We start from the raw sequence: 15,325 nt of genomic DNA, 5'->3' as shown, positions 1-15,325 counted from the left end.
TTTCTCCAAAACGACTTGTCATATTATTTTGAAATAAATTTAAATTCAAGTATCAAACCGTATTTAAAATTTGAGACTGTTGTCGTGTAGCAAACGCAGTATTTGTATCTGTGAAAAATCAGCTGAAGACTTCATAATATAATTATAATCATGATGAAGTTGATGGTAATAATGTTGATGGTGCTGCTACGATACATTTGATCTTGATACTAATAGTGAATCGATCTGTTATGTTGACATTTGTACAATAACAAAATAAAATAAAATAAAAAAAAAAAAAATAAAAACATTGGCAATGATTTTTAGAAAGGTTTGCATAAATCGTGTCGCTTTGAAGTCGTGTAAAAAATTACATCAACTTTTTTGATATTTAAATTTATTAATTAATCATTAGCTTTTTTTTATTTTTAATGATCGCATATCAATCATTAAAAATTCGACAAAATTGCGGTGATTTAGCTTAATAGTAAAGCGACAGTAATTTAAAACCAACTTTAACTTTAATTTGTGTACTTAGACGCAAAATTTATCGTATATTTTTCAATGTTCAATATATTCTTGTACACTTTTTTTATTCTCGTTCACCAATCTCTTCCACGCTCGATTTTTTTTTTTAATTTTCGTCATTTTAGATTTTTATTTTTATTTTTATTTATTTTTTTTTTTTTTTTTTTTTTTTTTTCATTCACATCTATACTGCGCCCACTATACAATGATTCGTATAAATAACAAGGGTTTAGCTGCCTGAACCAAATCGTTCGTTTATACAGGCTAGCTATTTAATTGTATATTTTAATGGCCTTTTCGAGGTAGTTGATTCGTGGACGCTTCGGGGCTTTGTTAACATGGTCCAGACCGAGCCAAGGCCTTTGCAATGCTGTAATAATAAATTGTTGTTGCGTTTTTAATAAAAATAATAAACGAAAATGACCTTAAATAATAATAGAGGACTGTTGAAGAATAAAAAAAAAAAAAAAAAAAAAAAAAAAAATTAACTAATTTACCTTGACTGGAAGTAGTTCGGAATTCGGCAAGATTGATGTAATAGTCTGCTTCCTCGGTGATGAATTGTGGTTTCCCCATAGACACGATCGCGAACTTAAACTTTAAAGTTTTTATGAACTCTCATAAAATATTATTATCAAACAAGTGTGTAAGCTTACCTTCTCGAATTCCTTTTCCTGAACGCCTAATTTTTTCAATAATCTGTCCTTGACCTTTGTGAAAGGTTCACCCTAAAAGATAAAACAATAATGATACATATAATAATTAATAATATAAAAAGAAGTTTTAAGATTAAAAAAATGATACGTGACTTACATGTTTAATTTTAAACATAAATGGAATTCCAAATGGTGAGAATACATCTTTGTGAAAGTGAGCAACGGGTACGAGCATTTCATCATCAGCAAGATTAACTTCATCTTTAGGTATTTCTTCTATCCTGTACGCCTTGGTGCCAATAGTCGTAAGACTTTCCAAAAGCACATCTTCTTTAGGACCCGGTAATAATCTGTTACAATTAATTTCTAATAGCCTCAATTTTCCAGAACCATTTTCTGATAGTTCAACTTGTTTTTTAGCCTCCTCTAAAAGTGTAGCAACAGTACCATTTTTATTTGGATAAAGTATTATTTCTTTTTCTTCCTTAAGTGACAGTCCAACCCAAATGCATTTAAATTGTTTTTTATTTTCAAGTTCATTAACTCGAATACTTAATTGTTGATAAAATATTTTCTTAGTCTTTGGTTTACAGTATGCAACCAAATCTTTTAGAGTACCCTCAAATGTACACTTAAGCGGATGCCCGGGTAAGTCTTTGTAATTTTGACATTTGAAAAATTGTAACAGATATGGATCTGTACCGACCCTCTGTGCTACAGCTTTAGCCATTTGATCGTAGGTCATTCTCAGAGACAATTCCATCATGAAACCTGGGTCATGTGGAATTGATTTATCGCAGAATATAACTTCTACCCTATAGAATAAGTCCCTGAGAAATAAAAATAAAATATTAATTAATAAAAAATTAATAAAAAAAAATTTAATTTTTTGATGCATACTTAAAATAGTCTCGGCAAGTCGGTAATTCATACATTTCATTATCTCTTTCTTCTTTTTGGAACACAATAATATCACCGTCCATCAATTCCTCAAGTACTTTCTCCAAAGATTCTGTCATGTTTTCTATTTTCTCCACCATATTAGGTTTTATTTCTTCATATAGTGCCAGCTCAGTGTCAGGTGGAAAACCAGCTCTCTCATTTAGAATAGGAATAAGTTCCTCTTTAAAACAAAAAAAAAATTAATCAATATTAAATACTCCACAAATGTATAAAAATGTTTACTTACGAACTTTCGCTGTAACAGGCATGTAGTGATGACCAGCATAATGAATTTTTTTGTTCTTCGGGTCGTAGAGTTTGAAAAATAGCAAAACATCAGTGTCTTTGTCGAAAGGCGGCAAAGCAGTAAGACCAGAATCCGGTGGAACAAGTTCAACAAATACAGGCCAAGGATTGGCATTTTCAGCGCACATAGACATACTCTTCTGGAGATCAGCTTCTGCTTCAATCAATGTTGGTCTGCATGTCTGATTGGTACGGGAGCTGAATGGCCAGACACGGATTTGCTCAATAGGATATTTCTGTGAGAAATAGAAAAAATTTTTATTAATAAATTTAGCGTAATAAAAATCTTATTTATTGAGTATCATTATTATTATTATTATTATTATCTAAAGTTTTTATTTTATTACTTACGGTAATAATCGTGAGAAAAAATTGAACTTTATAAAACTTACCAGACTGTCGCTGAGTAATTCTAGAAACTCATGGAGGGTCGCCTGTTTACGGATGCGGAATACGCGGTAGAGCGCGCGCTCCGGGTCGTAGAGATCGTTGCCTTGGTGACCGTCAAAGCTGTCCTCGAGGAGGACGTTCACGGTCATATATAAATGCGCATCGTTTCTCTCCTTTCTTCGTATATATTCCAGCCTCTTCTCCTCTTGTAGCCTGTCCACCAGCTAGACCAACAAAATTAAAATTATCCAAGTGTGAACATTATTTTTCCCGTTAAAGATTTTTAAAATCTTTCTCTGAATTTTGATTTTATTTATGTTTTTGGTCATTATTAATTCGAAATAAATTTTTATTTTTCATTAATTATTTCATTCTGACTAATTTCAATCAATAGACGAGATTTTGAAAAGCAATATCTTTTTTTTTAATTTTTTGGCCGCTTTGTCATTATCTTCAGTGCGTTTAAATAATTTTAATTTTGTTCATCTGCCGACAATACCGACACTGCTTTTTTTTTTATTGTTTTAAATATAGATTTTTTAAACTTTTATTATTTATAATATTATTATTATTAATAATAGTATTATTATTATTATTGTTATTTATATAAATATGTATTTTTATATATTTATTTATAAATGATATTAAATTACAACAAAATGATAATTATTCAGCAAGCAAGAGAAGGTTGCATCGTATCCAAATGCGATGTGCTGTTTTTATATCTAGAGACAGCTGAATGAGACAAGAAGGCAGTGAATGAGAGAGAAAAATAGACGACGATTCAAGCACGATGATGATGACAATAAGCTCGCTTTAATTTGTGTATATTTATTATTATTATTACTATTTTATTATTTTTTGCGTCCTTTTTGTTTTCTAAATATTAAGAAAGTGGTAGAGAAAAAAAAAATCAAGGGACGTCAACGATTACAGTCATTATAAATTATTTATTCTGGCGACGATATTTTTTTTTTTTTAATTTGTTACTTATTATTATTTTTTTCTATTTATTAATACGTAACAACAAATAAATAGATAAGCATCTGTCAATACTCGTAATCACTATCAACACAGATGAAATTTTATGTTCATGATTCATTGATATAATTATTATCATTATTAATTATTAATATTAAAACATTACGCTTTAACTCACACGAAGGCTTGCCCTCCGACAAGGACGGACACGGATGATTTATCTCGTTATATCATTTTTTCACTTTATTTTTCATTTAAAAATAATTAAACCAAACGAGTTGGTTGTTTTATATTATTGTTTTTTTTAATTTAATTTTAATTTTCCATTTTTTATTTATTTTTTAGTTGTCTTTAATCCGCGGACCTTCCGAGTCAGTCGCGACGGTACAATGTCGTTGGCGCGTCAATTAATCAAAGTTAAATAAGAAAAATACATTACAGAAGACATGAGGGAAGCTGGTAGTCGCTATTGAATCGTGGGTCTTCCACTCTTTTTTATTTTTGCGTGGTAATTTGCTTTCTTTCATTCACGTATTACTATTATTAAAATTCTTTAATTCAACTCTAGTAAAAAAGCAAACTAATTAATTTCAAGAAAACGAAAAAAAAAAAAAAAAAAAAAAAAAAACGAAAAACGTTTTAAACTCCATCGACCCGTTCCTAAAATCACAACGCGCTGCGTCCGAGTCTTAAATTCATATATATTACAATTATTTTTTTTCTTTGCAGATAATATAATACATTTTTATTAATCTTGGCTAGGCAATCCTAAAGATTTGATTCATTTATATTAATTATAGCCGATCTTTCGGATGAATAAAAAAAAGGAAAAAAAAATTTATAATATTAAGAAAATTGTATTAAAATATCGCGAAAATTAAAAAGCTTTTACCTGAAAGCCCGTCAACAGAGTTAAAAAAATTTATTTATAATTTTAATTAATTTATAAAAAATGAAATAGATTTTTAAATCTATCTTTTTAAATTTAATCAATTCTAATTACTTGTGATTTTTTTCTTTTATTGTATGAACAATTCACACGAAATACGTCAATTTAAAATACATCCGCGATCAAAAAATGCTTCAAAAACATTAATTTAAAAACGTATATGTAACGTCTCATTTTAAAATAAAAATATATCGCTAAAAAATTCTAAAAAAAAAAAAAAAAAAAAAAAAATTAAGTGATAGTTTTATCGAAAAATTGACTTTTGATTTTTTTACAATTTTAGTTTTTTAATTGTTGCAAATAAAAATATGAATCATTCTTTGACTGACTCACTCCAGCAGCTCGCTCGCGTAAAAATGACCACGGATCTAAAATTTGAAGTTAATTAATAATTTAAATTAAAAATCATGAATATAAAGATTTGGATTTCGTGGATTTTGCGTGCACGGTCGTAACGTAGCAATGTCGGCGTCGCGATTATCTCTGATACTATCGGTCATGTCTTTGTCACGCTTATGATCATACATCTCCTGGGAATGTTCTCTTTGAAAGTCGTTTCTGACCTCTTGAGGTATGTCCTCTTCTTTAACCTCTTGAAGAACATTCTCCAACTCTGAGTTGCGGATGTAGACCAACATGTAAGCGTTGGTACAATGTTTCACTGCCATGGATATGTCCTCATCTTGACCACCGTAGTTGTGTTCAATCGCTTCCTGCTTTGTACATCGTGAGACCACATCGTCGTCAAATTTACACCACTGAGAAAAAAAAATTCAAATCATCAATAAATAAAATATTTAATAAAATAAATAAATTAATTAATTAAAAAAAAAAAATTACTTTGCCGTCACCAGCTGGGTTAATAAATACGACATAGTGGCCTCCGTGATTATCACCACTGTGAACCAGAACTGCGTGCAGTGTATAATTTGCATTTGTTGATTCTTCGGCTTGTAAGTATTCACCCAAAGATATTTTATCATAAAATTCAAATCGATCATTGAATTTAACCGAACAATCTGTGACTGGGTCGTACTGAAATCTCATGAGGTGTAAATGAAGTACTGGTGGAAAAGATTGGAAAACAACACCTTTTTCAGCTTCCTGAAGACCATGATCACCGGCGTCGTACTTATTGTCACCGTCAAGGATTTCCGTACTCACATAATCTCTAAATGACTCGTAAACTAAAATGAATAGAATAATAGCAATTATATTTAATGACGTGAAGTTCATTACACACATCACACATACAACAGTCAATAAACTCTTTTAATGCAGCCTAAATCATCATAAATTGGCTATTGGTGAAAATGATATGAAACCTTGAAAAAGTACAACTCTAGGTCAAGGCTCATCCAACGATACCAAATTTAACCATAAAAATCCATTCTATCATATAAATACACTGGCCACAAAATTTTGCTTACTCTCCTAATAATATAGATTGTTAAATTGCTAATCAATACTCACTGTTCTTCTTTCCTTTGATGTTCAATTGTATATCGTAAAATGTTTCAACTCTTGTGGATGTGTAATTAATATTCTTGCATTTAATAAAAGATGCCATTTTACCCTCAAATAATTTGGGCACTGTTCCTTCTACACACGTTCCTTTCATTTTACTTTCAAGTTTGTCCAACAGCTATTGTTAAAAAATAAAACAATATTGATTAATAAAAATTCTCAATAAATTTTTAATTGTACAATAATAACAGTGTACGTTATTGTCTATGTTATGACTTACCACACGCAAAAATTCTTGTACGTCATGCTGCATAAATGAATCAAGCGTTTCCCAGCCAAAACTTTTTGTTAATTTTTTTGTACCAACTGGTTTGTCGGAAAATTGTAATTCATGAAATACTCTTTGCAATGCGAGGGCTACACTTTTACTTGAGTCGTCGCTTTCCGTTGGCATTTTGTAAACTGCCTTCCTCAGCTATTAATAAATTCAGAAAATAAAAAAGATAAATATATTTAAACATGTATGAATGAGAAAGCAAATTTTTAAATTTAAAAAAAGCTCCTAAATAAAGATAATGCCAACATACTTGATTTGTAAAATAAAGTGTCTGAAGAAGAGAATTCATGTAACAAGTTGCACCCTGATTTTTCAATCCAACGTAACCCGTATGTTTTTTACTGTCCCAGCTAACTCCATGGGGTGCATCTGCAACCACATGAACCTAAAAAAATAAAAAACATTTGTAATTGATTGTATTACTCCAAACAAAACAAAACAACTAAAGGTATTGATTTAGAAGCCATACACAGAGTAGTTATGAATAATTTTACAACGTATTCACACCTACAGAATAAATGGCTGTTAAATTTTATTTGTTGTTCTTACTTCAAGCGTGATAGAATCGTCTTTGATATAACCCTTGTCTGGATCCAACACATCTTGCCACAACATAAAGTGACTGAATCCCCAGTCATTTTCCTTAGTGTAAAATAGATGTTGAATTTCTGAAAAGAAAATTTAAGAATAATATAAATAAATAAATCAATAAAAAATTTGATTATGAATTGAGAATAAATAACTTACTTCTACTAAAAGGTTCTTGGCCCTCTTTACATGAAAGGAGACGTAATTCAGCAACTGCATAGCAACTCCAAGTCGTTGATTCACTCTCTCCGTTACACTGTAGAAAAAATCCCAATGATCGCTGATTTTGTCTTTCTTGAGTTTGACTTGACCGCGGCATCACCATTATTTTCCACGGCAAATTTCTTACAATACATGGTGGTGATAACTGGGATTCTTTCATTTTTGATACATTTTCTACTGTGTAGCGAAACGTCGCTTCAGATCGTGCTTCGTCTGCAATAATTTCACAATGATACCAAAGAATAATACACATTTTTGTCATTAATTCACTTTAAAAAAAAATGTAAAAAAAAATATACAATACACATTAAACATTACTTTTTGGTTCAATTTGTAAATTTTTGTTACAATTATTTATCATCAAGAAAAAATGTTTCCAATTAAGTTTTACGAGTTCCCACAAAGCCATAATAATTTGGTTAAAAATACTTTAAAATAAACAAAATTTAATACCTTCGTCCATTTCTTGATCTAAACCAATGCAACTAGACATTTCATCGACTGCTGCTAACTCAAATTCTAGTTCTCCATTGATTGGTCGTAAATCATTTCCATCCCCTCCTCCATCATTTGGTGTTTCTGAAAATTTTAATACAAAAATAATAATTATATATTATTATAATCCACAAGCTCTATCTTAATCACATTTACATTAGTGTAATTATTTTCGAAAAATAATCATTATTTACACTTATTGACCTAACGGTATTTTGTTATTTTCTACGAATCACAAATCCTATTTTAAAAAAATAATTCAAATAGTTTTGAAGTATATGCTTATTAATAGTTATGATAATTTAGTAAGTAATATTTTCTTATTATACATAAACACTTATTAAATTCAATAAGAATAAATTTTATTTGGATAATTGGAGCAAAGTTAAATTTAAAATATTTCAATGGATGATTTAATAACAGAGATTTTTTTTTTTTTTTTTTATTGAGAGCTATCACTTTGGTTAGAAATAAATAAATTGAAGATCTAGCACTACGCTAAAAAATAAATATATATGTATAATTACATGTTTTATTTTTTATCAATTAATAAGTAAATAATAAAAATTAATTTTTTAAGTTTTATATTCTCATAAATAAAATTTTTTACCGGAGTTCATTTTGAAAAAACGATCAAAATCAAATAAAAAAATACATGTAACACGAATATTGGCTTAGGTCGAGAACACTAAGAGAAGAAATGAGTATAAAGTGTCGACAACTTAAAACCTTGGAAACATTTTAATAATTGTCCAGTAATGAATCAACTTATATAAAGATAAACATGAAAATTAAATTAGCCGACTTGTAAACTTTTAAAAAATTTTTTTTGTCAATGAAATTATTACAAAAAAATAAAAAAAAAATTCCACATGTAAAAAATTTAAAAAACTATACGTGCAACTTTTTAAAAATATTTTTTTATTGCTAATTAAATTAATAAAAAAAAAATAAAAATTTTTCGCTGTCGGCTAATTTTAGTTTATGAAAATTAAGTTAGCCGACATTTAAAAATTTTAATGATTTATTTTATTGAAAAGTTATTTATAATTAAAAAAAAAAAAAAAAAAAAAAAAAAAAAAGTGACAAGTTGAAAAAAAGTAAACTCACCTTCTTGTGTATCCATTAAGTCGTCGAAATTATCAATAACAAGTGCACGTTTGAACTTTTGTTGCTTCGTATTATTATCCTGGTCATTAACGTGGTTCATCGCGACACCAATGTTGATTGTCGTCTTGTCGGAGCTCTGTACCTCGCGGACGACTGGCGCCGTCGAGGTGACTTCAGGAATAATATTTATCTCCGGTTGTAACACCGCCGACTCGAGAGTCGCAGAGGATTTCTCCTGAGTAAGCTTCGGTGATAACTGCTCCGTCTCAGTGACTTCCTGCTGGAGTAGTTGTTGCGGCTGTTGAAGCTCTAGTAAATTATCTTGTTGATGCTGGTGATAGTCAAGAATAACGACGTTTGCCTCGTCGATGGTGTCACCACTGCTGCTGCTACGACGACCCGTCGGTGACGTCGCTTTACCACACGACGACGTTTGGTACTTACTTGCGATTCGCCCAATTTCTGCGGCCGTAAAATGCCCCCGCGGACTTCGGGGACGCCCACACCATATATTTCACCCTGGAGTTTGCTCTCCTCCACGGTCCTACAATGCTGTTTCTATTGTAGGGCGCGTACGTATTCTTCTTCCCCTTCTTCTGCCAAGATTAGATGCTTTTTTGACTCGGTATTGTCCCCGTGGCTGCCACCTTGAGGAGAAAATCAGAGTATCGTAAATTTAATCGCCCACCAATACTTAGAAAAATTATGGTGATAATAATGACGACGGTAACGACGACGACGACGATGATGATGGAGAAGATAATAATGATATGATAAATGGAGAATTTAATTTTAATACACAGACAAACGGCGTTTGTGCTTGTGCCAAGAGAAATGTCGCGCTTTAGATTTCCGCAGGCGTAACTTCACAATGCGCAGTAGCGACAACCCATGTACTAACACGCGCCTTACTATACATTTATTCACTCCCTCTATCACTCTTCTCTAGCATTCTCTCTTTTTTTATAAATGTACATGCACATACCTATACAACGTACCAGCATACACGTACACACAATACCAACACACACAATTAACCCACTCTATAGGTATCTTTTTTCCTCATTATCTCAGCACTACCTTAAAAGCAATTAGCTCCAAGTCTTTGACGACGTCCAGGATATCCAGTGTCCTGAAACGCGACAATGAATCAAAGAAAATTTTAACCGTGCTACACCGGCGCCACGTTCTTATTGCTACGCGTTTTTTTTCCCCCCGAGTCTTCTTTTGCTTTTCTTTACTCCGTCTTCACGCTCTGTCTCACTCTTTCTGCCGCGGTCGCTCTCTCTCACTCTGGTTGCGGCTTTAAAATAAAAAAAATATATACAAATAAAACCTTTAATACCTAACGACGCTAGTTTGCTCTTTTTTTTTTTTTTTTTTTTTTTAATTAATTAACTTTATCGCTACCGTATACGTCGACGAGATATTTTTATTTATTTATTTATAATTAATACATTTACCGTATAGGGGTTATTTTTTTAGCAACAACCGACGCTGCAAATTATTTGGCCACGACCTCACTAACACACGTCGTCGCTGTCCTAGTCGCAGGGATATTTAATGCATGTATGTATTACTATTGACGATGATTGAGCCGGTAAAATTCACCTTTTAATATATCGTCACGCAGTCTCACACTGTTGTCATGTAACTACGCCTAACAAAGATCACAAATGTACTTTTAGTTATATTTATTTGGCTATTTTATTCACGGGTTTTGACAAATCCCGTTTACTTTTACGTTAAAATAAACAAAATGGCGACTGCGATGTTAATCGCCCCCTGTGTACTCTAAATAATCCTTCACTCTTGCACTTATTGCAAGTGCCAACTACCTTTCTTTGCTAAAAACAGCACTCATAATGTCATTTTGAGGTCCCTAGACTATGAAAAAATATTCAGTTCGCAAGTTCACGTTTATTTCTCCTGTCAATTACCGACATGTGGTAATTTATCAACACTTATTTATTTCTTTAAAAATTTTTTTAGATATTTTTAACAATTAAATTATTATAAAAAAATTAAATTAAAAAGTTTCACATGTAAAAATTAATAAAAATTACAAATGAAAATTTTTAAAAGCATTTTTTTATTATAATTGATTTATTAAAAAAATTTTTTTAATTAACAGCTAACTGCTAACTTCAGTGTATACATTTTTCTGTAAGGCGTTAAATTTAATTTAATTTTAAAATAATAGTTAATTAGAAAAATTTTTTTTTTTTTTTTTTTTTTTTTTGGAACAGAAAATTTTATTTCATAAAATAAAAAGCGCCTTACAATTCGATATTTTTAATCCTTATGAACTAAGTTAACAAATATTTAATCCATATTTATGACAAGTCTATTTTAATTAAACAGATAACTGATAAGTAATTGTATCTTTAGAACTACTTCAAGATGTTTTTATAATTAAGTTAATTAGAAGCTTGGAGTATCTTAATTTTAACATTAAAAAATAAATATATATCTAAATATTCTTGTAAATAAAATTATCGAGCGTGACTTCATTGATTTAATCAATAACTTTGACGTATGCCTGCGGAAAAAATTGAAAATTATTTGATACAGAAATTTATTTACAATTATTAAGTGTATAGAAAATGTAAAAAAAAAAAAAATGTTTACTTCAAATATAACAGAATCATTTTCAATGAAACCCTTCTCCGGATTTACTAAATCATCCCACATCATGAAGTTTTTAGTTCCCCAGCTATCATGTCCAACTGAATAAATTCTTGGAAAGAGTTTTCTAGTAAAAGGTTTCTGGTCATCATTGCAAGGAAGAATACGTAATTCAGCGTCGGCATTACAACTCCATGCTGTTAAGTTGTTTGTCTCGTTACAATTTAAAAAAAAACTGAGTGACTTCTGTCCGTTAATTTTAACTGGACCTATTCTTATTTTCCACGGCAAATTTGCTATAAAGCATGGTAGTGAAGACTGAAATTCATTCAATGTCGAAATATTGTTCACTGTAAACCAAAATGTTGCTTCCCGTACGCTTAAATACGCTGTAAAAATGGAATTAATAATTTAAAATGAATTAAAAAAAAATTTTTTTCTTACCACATAAATTAAACTCTTCTGGAGAAACGTAAGCCTGCAAAAAGTATTTATTTAATTAATTTAAATCAGGATGTTGTCGACCAAAATGATGTTATTTTTTCGTGACTGCTAACCTTAATGTCACATAAAATTTACCTGAACAATAATCGAGCCGTCTTTGATATACTGTTTACCAGCATTTAATAAATCTTTCCACAACACCAAACTATCCCAACCTGCTGTGTTTCTTTTACTGCAAAACTTATGTTCGATTGCTGCAAATAAACAACGGTGTTAAAAATTCATAATTTTATTTCAATTAAGAAATAATTTTAAAAAGTACTTCGTGAAATAGTTTCATCGTTTTTTTCTATCCTAGAACATATTCCTAATACAGCTCGGGCACGACAGCTCCAGGTATCTGAATAAATTTCATTGTTGCACTGTAAAAATAATCCAATAGCTTTTGGTTCAACTGGTATTATGATTGATGGCGGCTTTACCAAAATCTTCCATGATAAATCGTATGCTATAAATGGGCCCAGCGTAAGTGGTTCTTCCATATTCAAAATATTTTTATAAGTATGCCGAAATCTCACTTCTGTCAGCGAATTATTTACTGAAAAAATAAATTTTTTTGAGATATGTCCTTTTGGTATTAGTAAGTTTCGCTTATTATCTTAATAATATAGATTACTTACGTGCGTCAGATTCAAGATCAGATATGTCTGGTATTACACAAACCTATTAATTAAAAAAAATTAATAACAATTTAATTTATTAGCAATATTGTGTATTGTAAAATAAATTTACTACCTCAAAGATTATTGAATTATCTGTAATAAAATTTTTTTTACGATCATTTAAATCTTGCCAAGATATGAAATTTTTAAAACCCGCAGCGCATTGACCGCTGCAAAACAAATGCTGAAGTTCTGTAAACAAAGAAACTAAGTCAGCAGATTGTTGTAGTAATTAATTGTGTGATTAATAAATCAAAATTAATTGCAGATATTTAATAATAATTTTTTAAAGAAATAAATTAATTTAAAAAAAATTGACATGTGAAAATTAAAAAAAATTAAAAATTCAATTTTTTGGAAGAAATTTTTTTATTAAACAAAATTAAAAAATTGTTAAGTTAGCAGTCGCTAACTTTAATGTCATGATTAATAAAAAAAAACTTACGTCGAGAAAATGGTTTTCGATTTTTTTTACTGGAATATAAACTAAAATGAACATCAGCCTGACACATCCAATTTTTTGTATTATTTCCTTCACAAATAATAGAAAGTCCAAGAGATTGTCTTTCTTTCTGTGTTTCATACTCTGGCTTAACAATAATATTCCAAGGTAAATGCTGGATGACACACTGAGGTGATGAGATTGAGTCTTTTATTTTGGAAATATGATCCACTGTAAACTTAAATTTCGACTCTGTCACCGTGAGTTTAGGTCTTTCTGTCAACATAATAATAAAAATAAACATCAGTCTTATTAATTAAGTTCAAATACTAAATTATAATTTATAAAAGATAACAATATTACTTGGATTCATGTTGTCAGTATAATAATCGTGTGCTTAAGATACAAGTACCAAGAATTTTAAAAGCAGACGATTCTTCTTTGTTTGAATCAGACGCTTAAATGTTTAAGGTTAACAAGAGAACAATAAAAAAAATTGTGATTTTAATTTATCAGGAAAATTAAAAAATTGTAATCATTGATTACAAACTTTTCTGAGACGATGAAAAAATTACACTTTTTGATTTGAAATGTCAGATAATAATTAAATTAGCTAACGTAATTATTCGTAATAAAAAATAATACTGGACATTGTCACTTACTGGTTATTCTTGGGTATCTACCTTTCCTGCGAAGGTTAATACAAGTATTTGATGACACTGAAGTTGACAGACATCAAAAATTTGTTTTTGGATATTTATAGTAATTAAATTATTATAAAAAAAATTAAATTAAAAAGTTCCACATGTTAGAATTAATAAATATTATAAGTGAAAATTTTTAGAAACATTTTTTTATTGTAATTAATTCATTAAAAAAATTTTTTTAATTAACAGCTGACTGCTAACTTCAGTATTATTAATTTTGATACAAGTATTTCTAAAAATTTATTTAAAAGTGACGTTATTTCGATTAATTTTTTTAAAATATTGAACTGGTGATTAAATAAAAAACTGAGGTAAATAAATAAATTTTATTTTGTTTTAATTCGTGGTTCAAAAAAATTTTAATGCATGCATAATTAATTCAAGTGTTTAAATTGATAAATTATTTAAGTGTTTAATAAAAAGTGATTAAAATGTTTTTGAATTAAAAGAAATTTACGTGGGGTGAGTGCGAAAATGGCGGCAAAATTCAAGCAAAAAACGAGTGGCGCCATCTGGTGTTGGTAGTTACGAAATAAAAGAGCGAGTGTTTAAGAAACAATAGGAATTGAAACGATCTGTGTAGCTTTGTGTAAGAATGGTGTAAAAATGCAGCCCAGTGACTCCTACTGCCTTCCATCCATGAGTTATAAGTTGTCGTCGTGTTGTGATTAAGGTAAACAATAATTATTATCACTGAAGATATTAAGTTCATGTAATTACCATTTGAAGCAACTAATACTTGATCCAGGAAATAAGTGTGCCTTTGTATATGTTTATAATCAGACTGATTGCTTCAAAAAAAGTAAGAATTCATAAAACATTTTTTTTTTTTTATACCTGAACTGTTTATTGTATCATCTATACTATTTTCTTTGGTCATTTAGCTTGCTACTTTTTTTTGCTATTCGCTAAATTTTTTTTTCTTTCAGTTATTTGCAAACGTATTTATTTTATTTTCGTCCGTTTATAAATTTATAGATGCATATATATTAATTTTTTTGAGCTGCGAAAGACGTGATATTTAACGTAGCATCCGCCACCATGTGACGGAAATCAATTTCCGTGCAAATTATGATACGAATTTAGTTATGATTATTTATTACATTTTATTATTTAATTAACACGTCCTAATTTTTTTTGTATCAACATCTCAGAAGTTTCCTTGCAATTTTAATGCGTTCCGAAAAAAAGCTAAAAAAGCCGAGCACGTTTTTTTGCAACCTTTAAATTTTTTATTTTATTTTGACATTTCGATAATTATATACAATTTTTATTTTTGTTTTATTCGAAAACAATAAAAATAATTAAATTTTAAGTAAACTTTTAAAAATTTTTGAGCATTGCAAATTTTTAATTGATTTTTGCTAAATTTATTTGCATCATTTTTTTTTTTTTTTATAAAAACAATTTAATTCCTTAAATTAAATTTTTG

At 29.4% G+C, this 15,325-nt stretch overlaps 3 protein-coding genes across 11 annotated transcripts in view; 1 reads left to right on the top strand and 2 right to left on the bottom strand.

Moving 5' to 3' along the window:
* Positions 1–633: 633 nt before the first annotated feature.
* On the bottom strand, positions 634–10,741 carry LOC141525088 (ubiquitin carboxyl-terminal hydrolase 7-like). Of its 5 annotated transcripts, none has more exons than XM_074239436.1 (18): positions 10,414–10,741; positions 10,031–10,253; positions 8,951–9,597; positions 7,799–7,924; positions 7,283–7,558; positions 7,085–7,203; positions 6,786–6,920; positions 6,479–6,673; positions 6,205–6,376; positions 5,572–5,918; positions 5,295–5,489; positions 2,804–3,025; positions 2,353–2,647; positions 2,064–2,286; positions 1,321–1,993; positions 1,164–1,235; positions 1,005–1,098; positions 634–877 (listed from the first exon to the last, which is right to left on the bottom strand). In XM_074239436.1, the coding sequence occupies exons 3-18, from the start codon at positions 9,048–9,050 to the stop codon at positions 780–782; spliced, it is 3,342 nt and encodes a 1,113-aa protein (XP_074095537.1). In that variant the 5' UTR covers positions 9,051–9,597; positions 10,031–10,253; positions 10,414–10,741; the 3' UTR covers positions 634–779. The 5 variants fall into 5 exon arrangements, with proteins under 5 accessions (XP_074095537.1, XP_074095534.1, XP_074095535.1 ...); XM_074239433.1 differs by having other exon boundaries at positions 1,005–1,104; positions 10,414–10,740; XM_074239434.1 differs by lacking the exon at positions 10,031–10,253 and having other exon boundaries at positions 1,005–1,104; positions 10,414–10,740.
* A 454-nt stretch (positions 10,742–11,195) lies between these two features.
* On the bottom strand, positions 11,196–13,757 carry LOC141524808 (uncharacterized). Of its 3 annotated transcripts, XM_074238895.1 has the most exons (10): positions 13,550–13,756; positions 13,190–13,462; positions 12,818–12,936; positions 12,703–12,745; positions 12,505–12,620; positions 12,345–12,444; positions 12,158–12,276; positions 12,023–12,056; positions 11,582–11,967; positions 11,196–11,492 (listed from the first exon to the last, which is right to left on the bottom strand). In XM_074238895.1, the coding sequence occupies exons 1-10, from the start codon at positions 13,557–13,559 to the stop codon at positions 11,469–11,471; spliced, it is 1,224 nt and encodes a 407-aa protein (XP_074094996.1). In that variant the 5' UTR covers positions 13,560–13,756; the 3' UTR covers positions 11,196–11,468. The 3 variants fall into 3 exon arrangements, with proteins under 3 accessions (XP_074094996.1, XP_074094995.1, XP_074094994.1); XM_074238894.1 differs by having other exon boundaries at positions 12,026–12,056; positions 12,345–12,620; positions 13,550–13,757; XM_074238893.1 differs by having other exon boundaries at positions 12,345–12,620; positions 13,550–13,753.
* A 733-nt stretch (positions 13,758–14,490) lies between these two features.
* The window catches only part of Pi3k21b (phosphatidylinositol 3-kinase regulatory subunit alpha), a 56,897-nt gene continuing 56,062 nt past the window's right edge, over positions 14,491–15,325 (top strand). For all 3 annotated transcript variants that reach the window (XR_012478796.1, XM_074239320.1, XM_074239319.1), the window contains exon 1: positions 14,491–14,695. The gene's annotated coding sequence lies outside the window, so the exon portion shown is untranslated. The remainder of the gene's footprint in view (positions 14,696–15,325) is intronic.

This window comes from Cotesia typhae, unplaced genomic scaffold (assembly GCF_013202065.1).
Source record: "Cotesia typhae breed Kobodo isofemale line unplaced genomic scaffold, CoteBio_Ctyphae contig_23, whole genome shotgun sequence".
In the NCBI taxonomy this organism is placed as follows: Eukaryota; Metazoa; Arthropoda; class Insecta; order Hymenoptera; family Braconidae; genus Cotesia; species Cotesia typhae.
Note: the sequence above shows the minus strand (reverse complement) of the source record. Positions and strands in the feature narration are given on the sequence as shown.

Bases quoted from the DNA above. Each gene is read 5' to 3' on its own strand.
- LOC141525088 (XM_074239433.1), bottom strand. From the start codon at position 9,050: ATGAACCACGTTAATGACCAGGATAATAATACGAAGCAACAAAAGTTC. The intron at 5,490-5,571 runs GTAATTTTTTTT...TTTTTTTCTCAG, and splicing joins ACCCAGCTGGTGACGGCAAA to TGGTGTAAATTTGACGACGA. The intron at 878-1,004 runs GTAAATTAGTTA...TTATTATTACAG, and splicing joins CCGAACTACTTCCAGTCAAG to CATTGCAAAGGCCTTGGCTC.
- LOC141524808 (XM_074238893.1), bottom strand. The intron at 12,746-12,817 runs GTAGTAAATTTA...TTTAATTAATAG, and splicing joins ATAATTCAATAATCTTTGAG to GTTTGTGTAATACCAGACAT. The intron at 12,277-12,344 runs GTACTTTTTAAA...GTTTATTTGCAG, and splicing joins CGATGAAACTATTTCACGAA to CAATCGAACATAAGTTTTGC.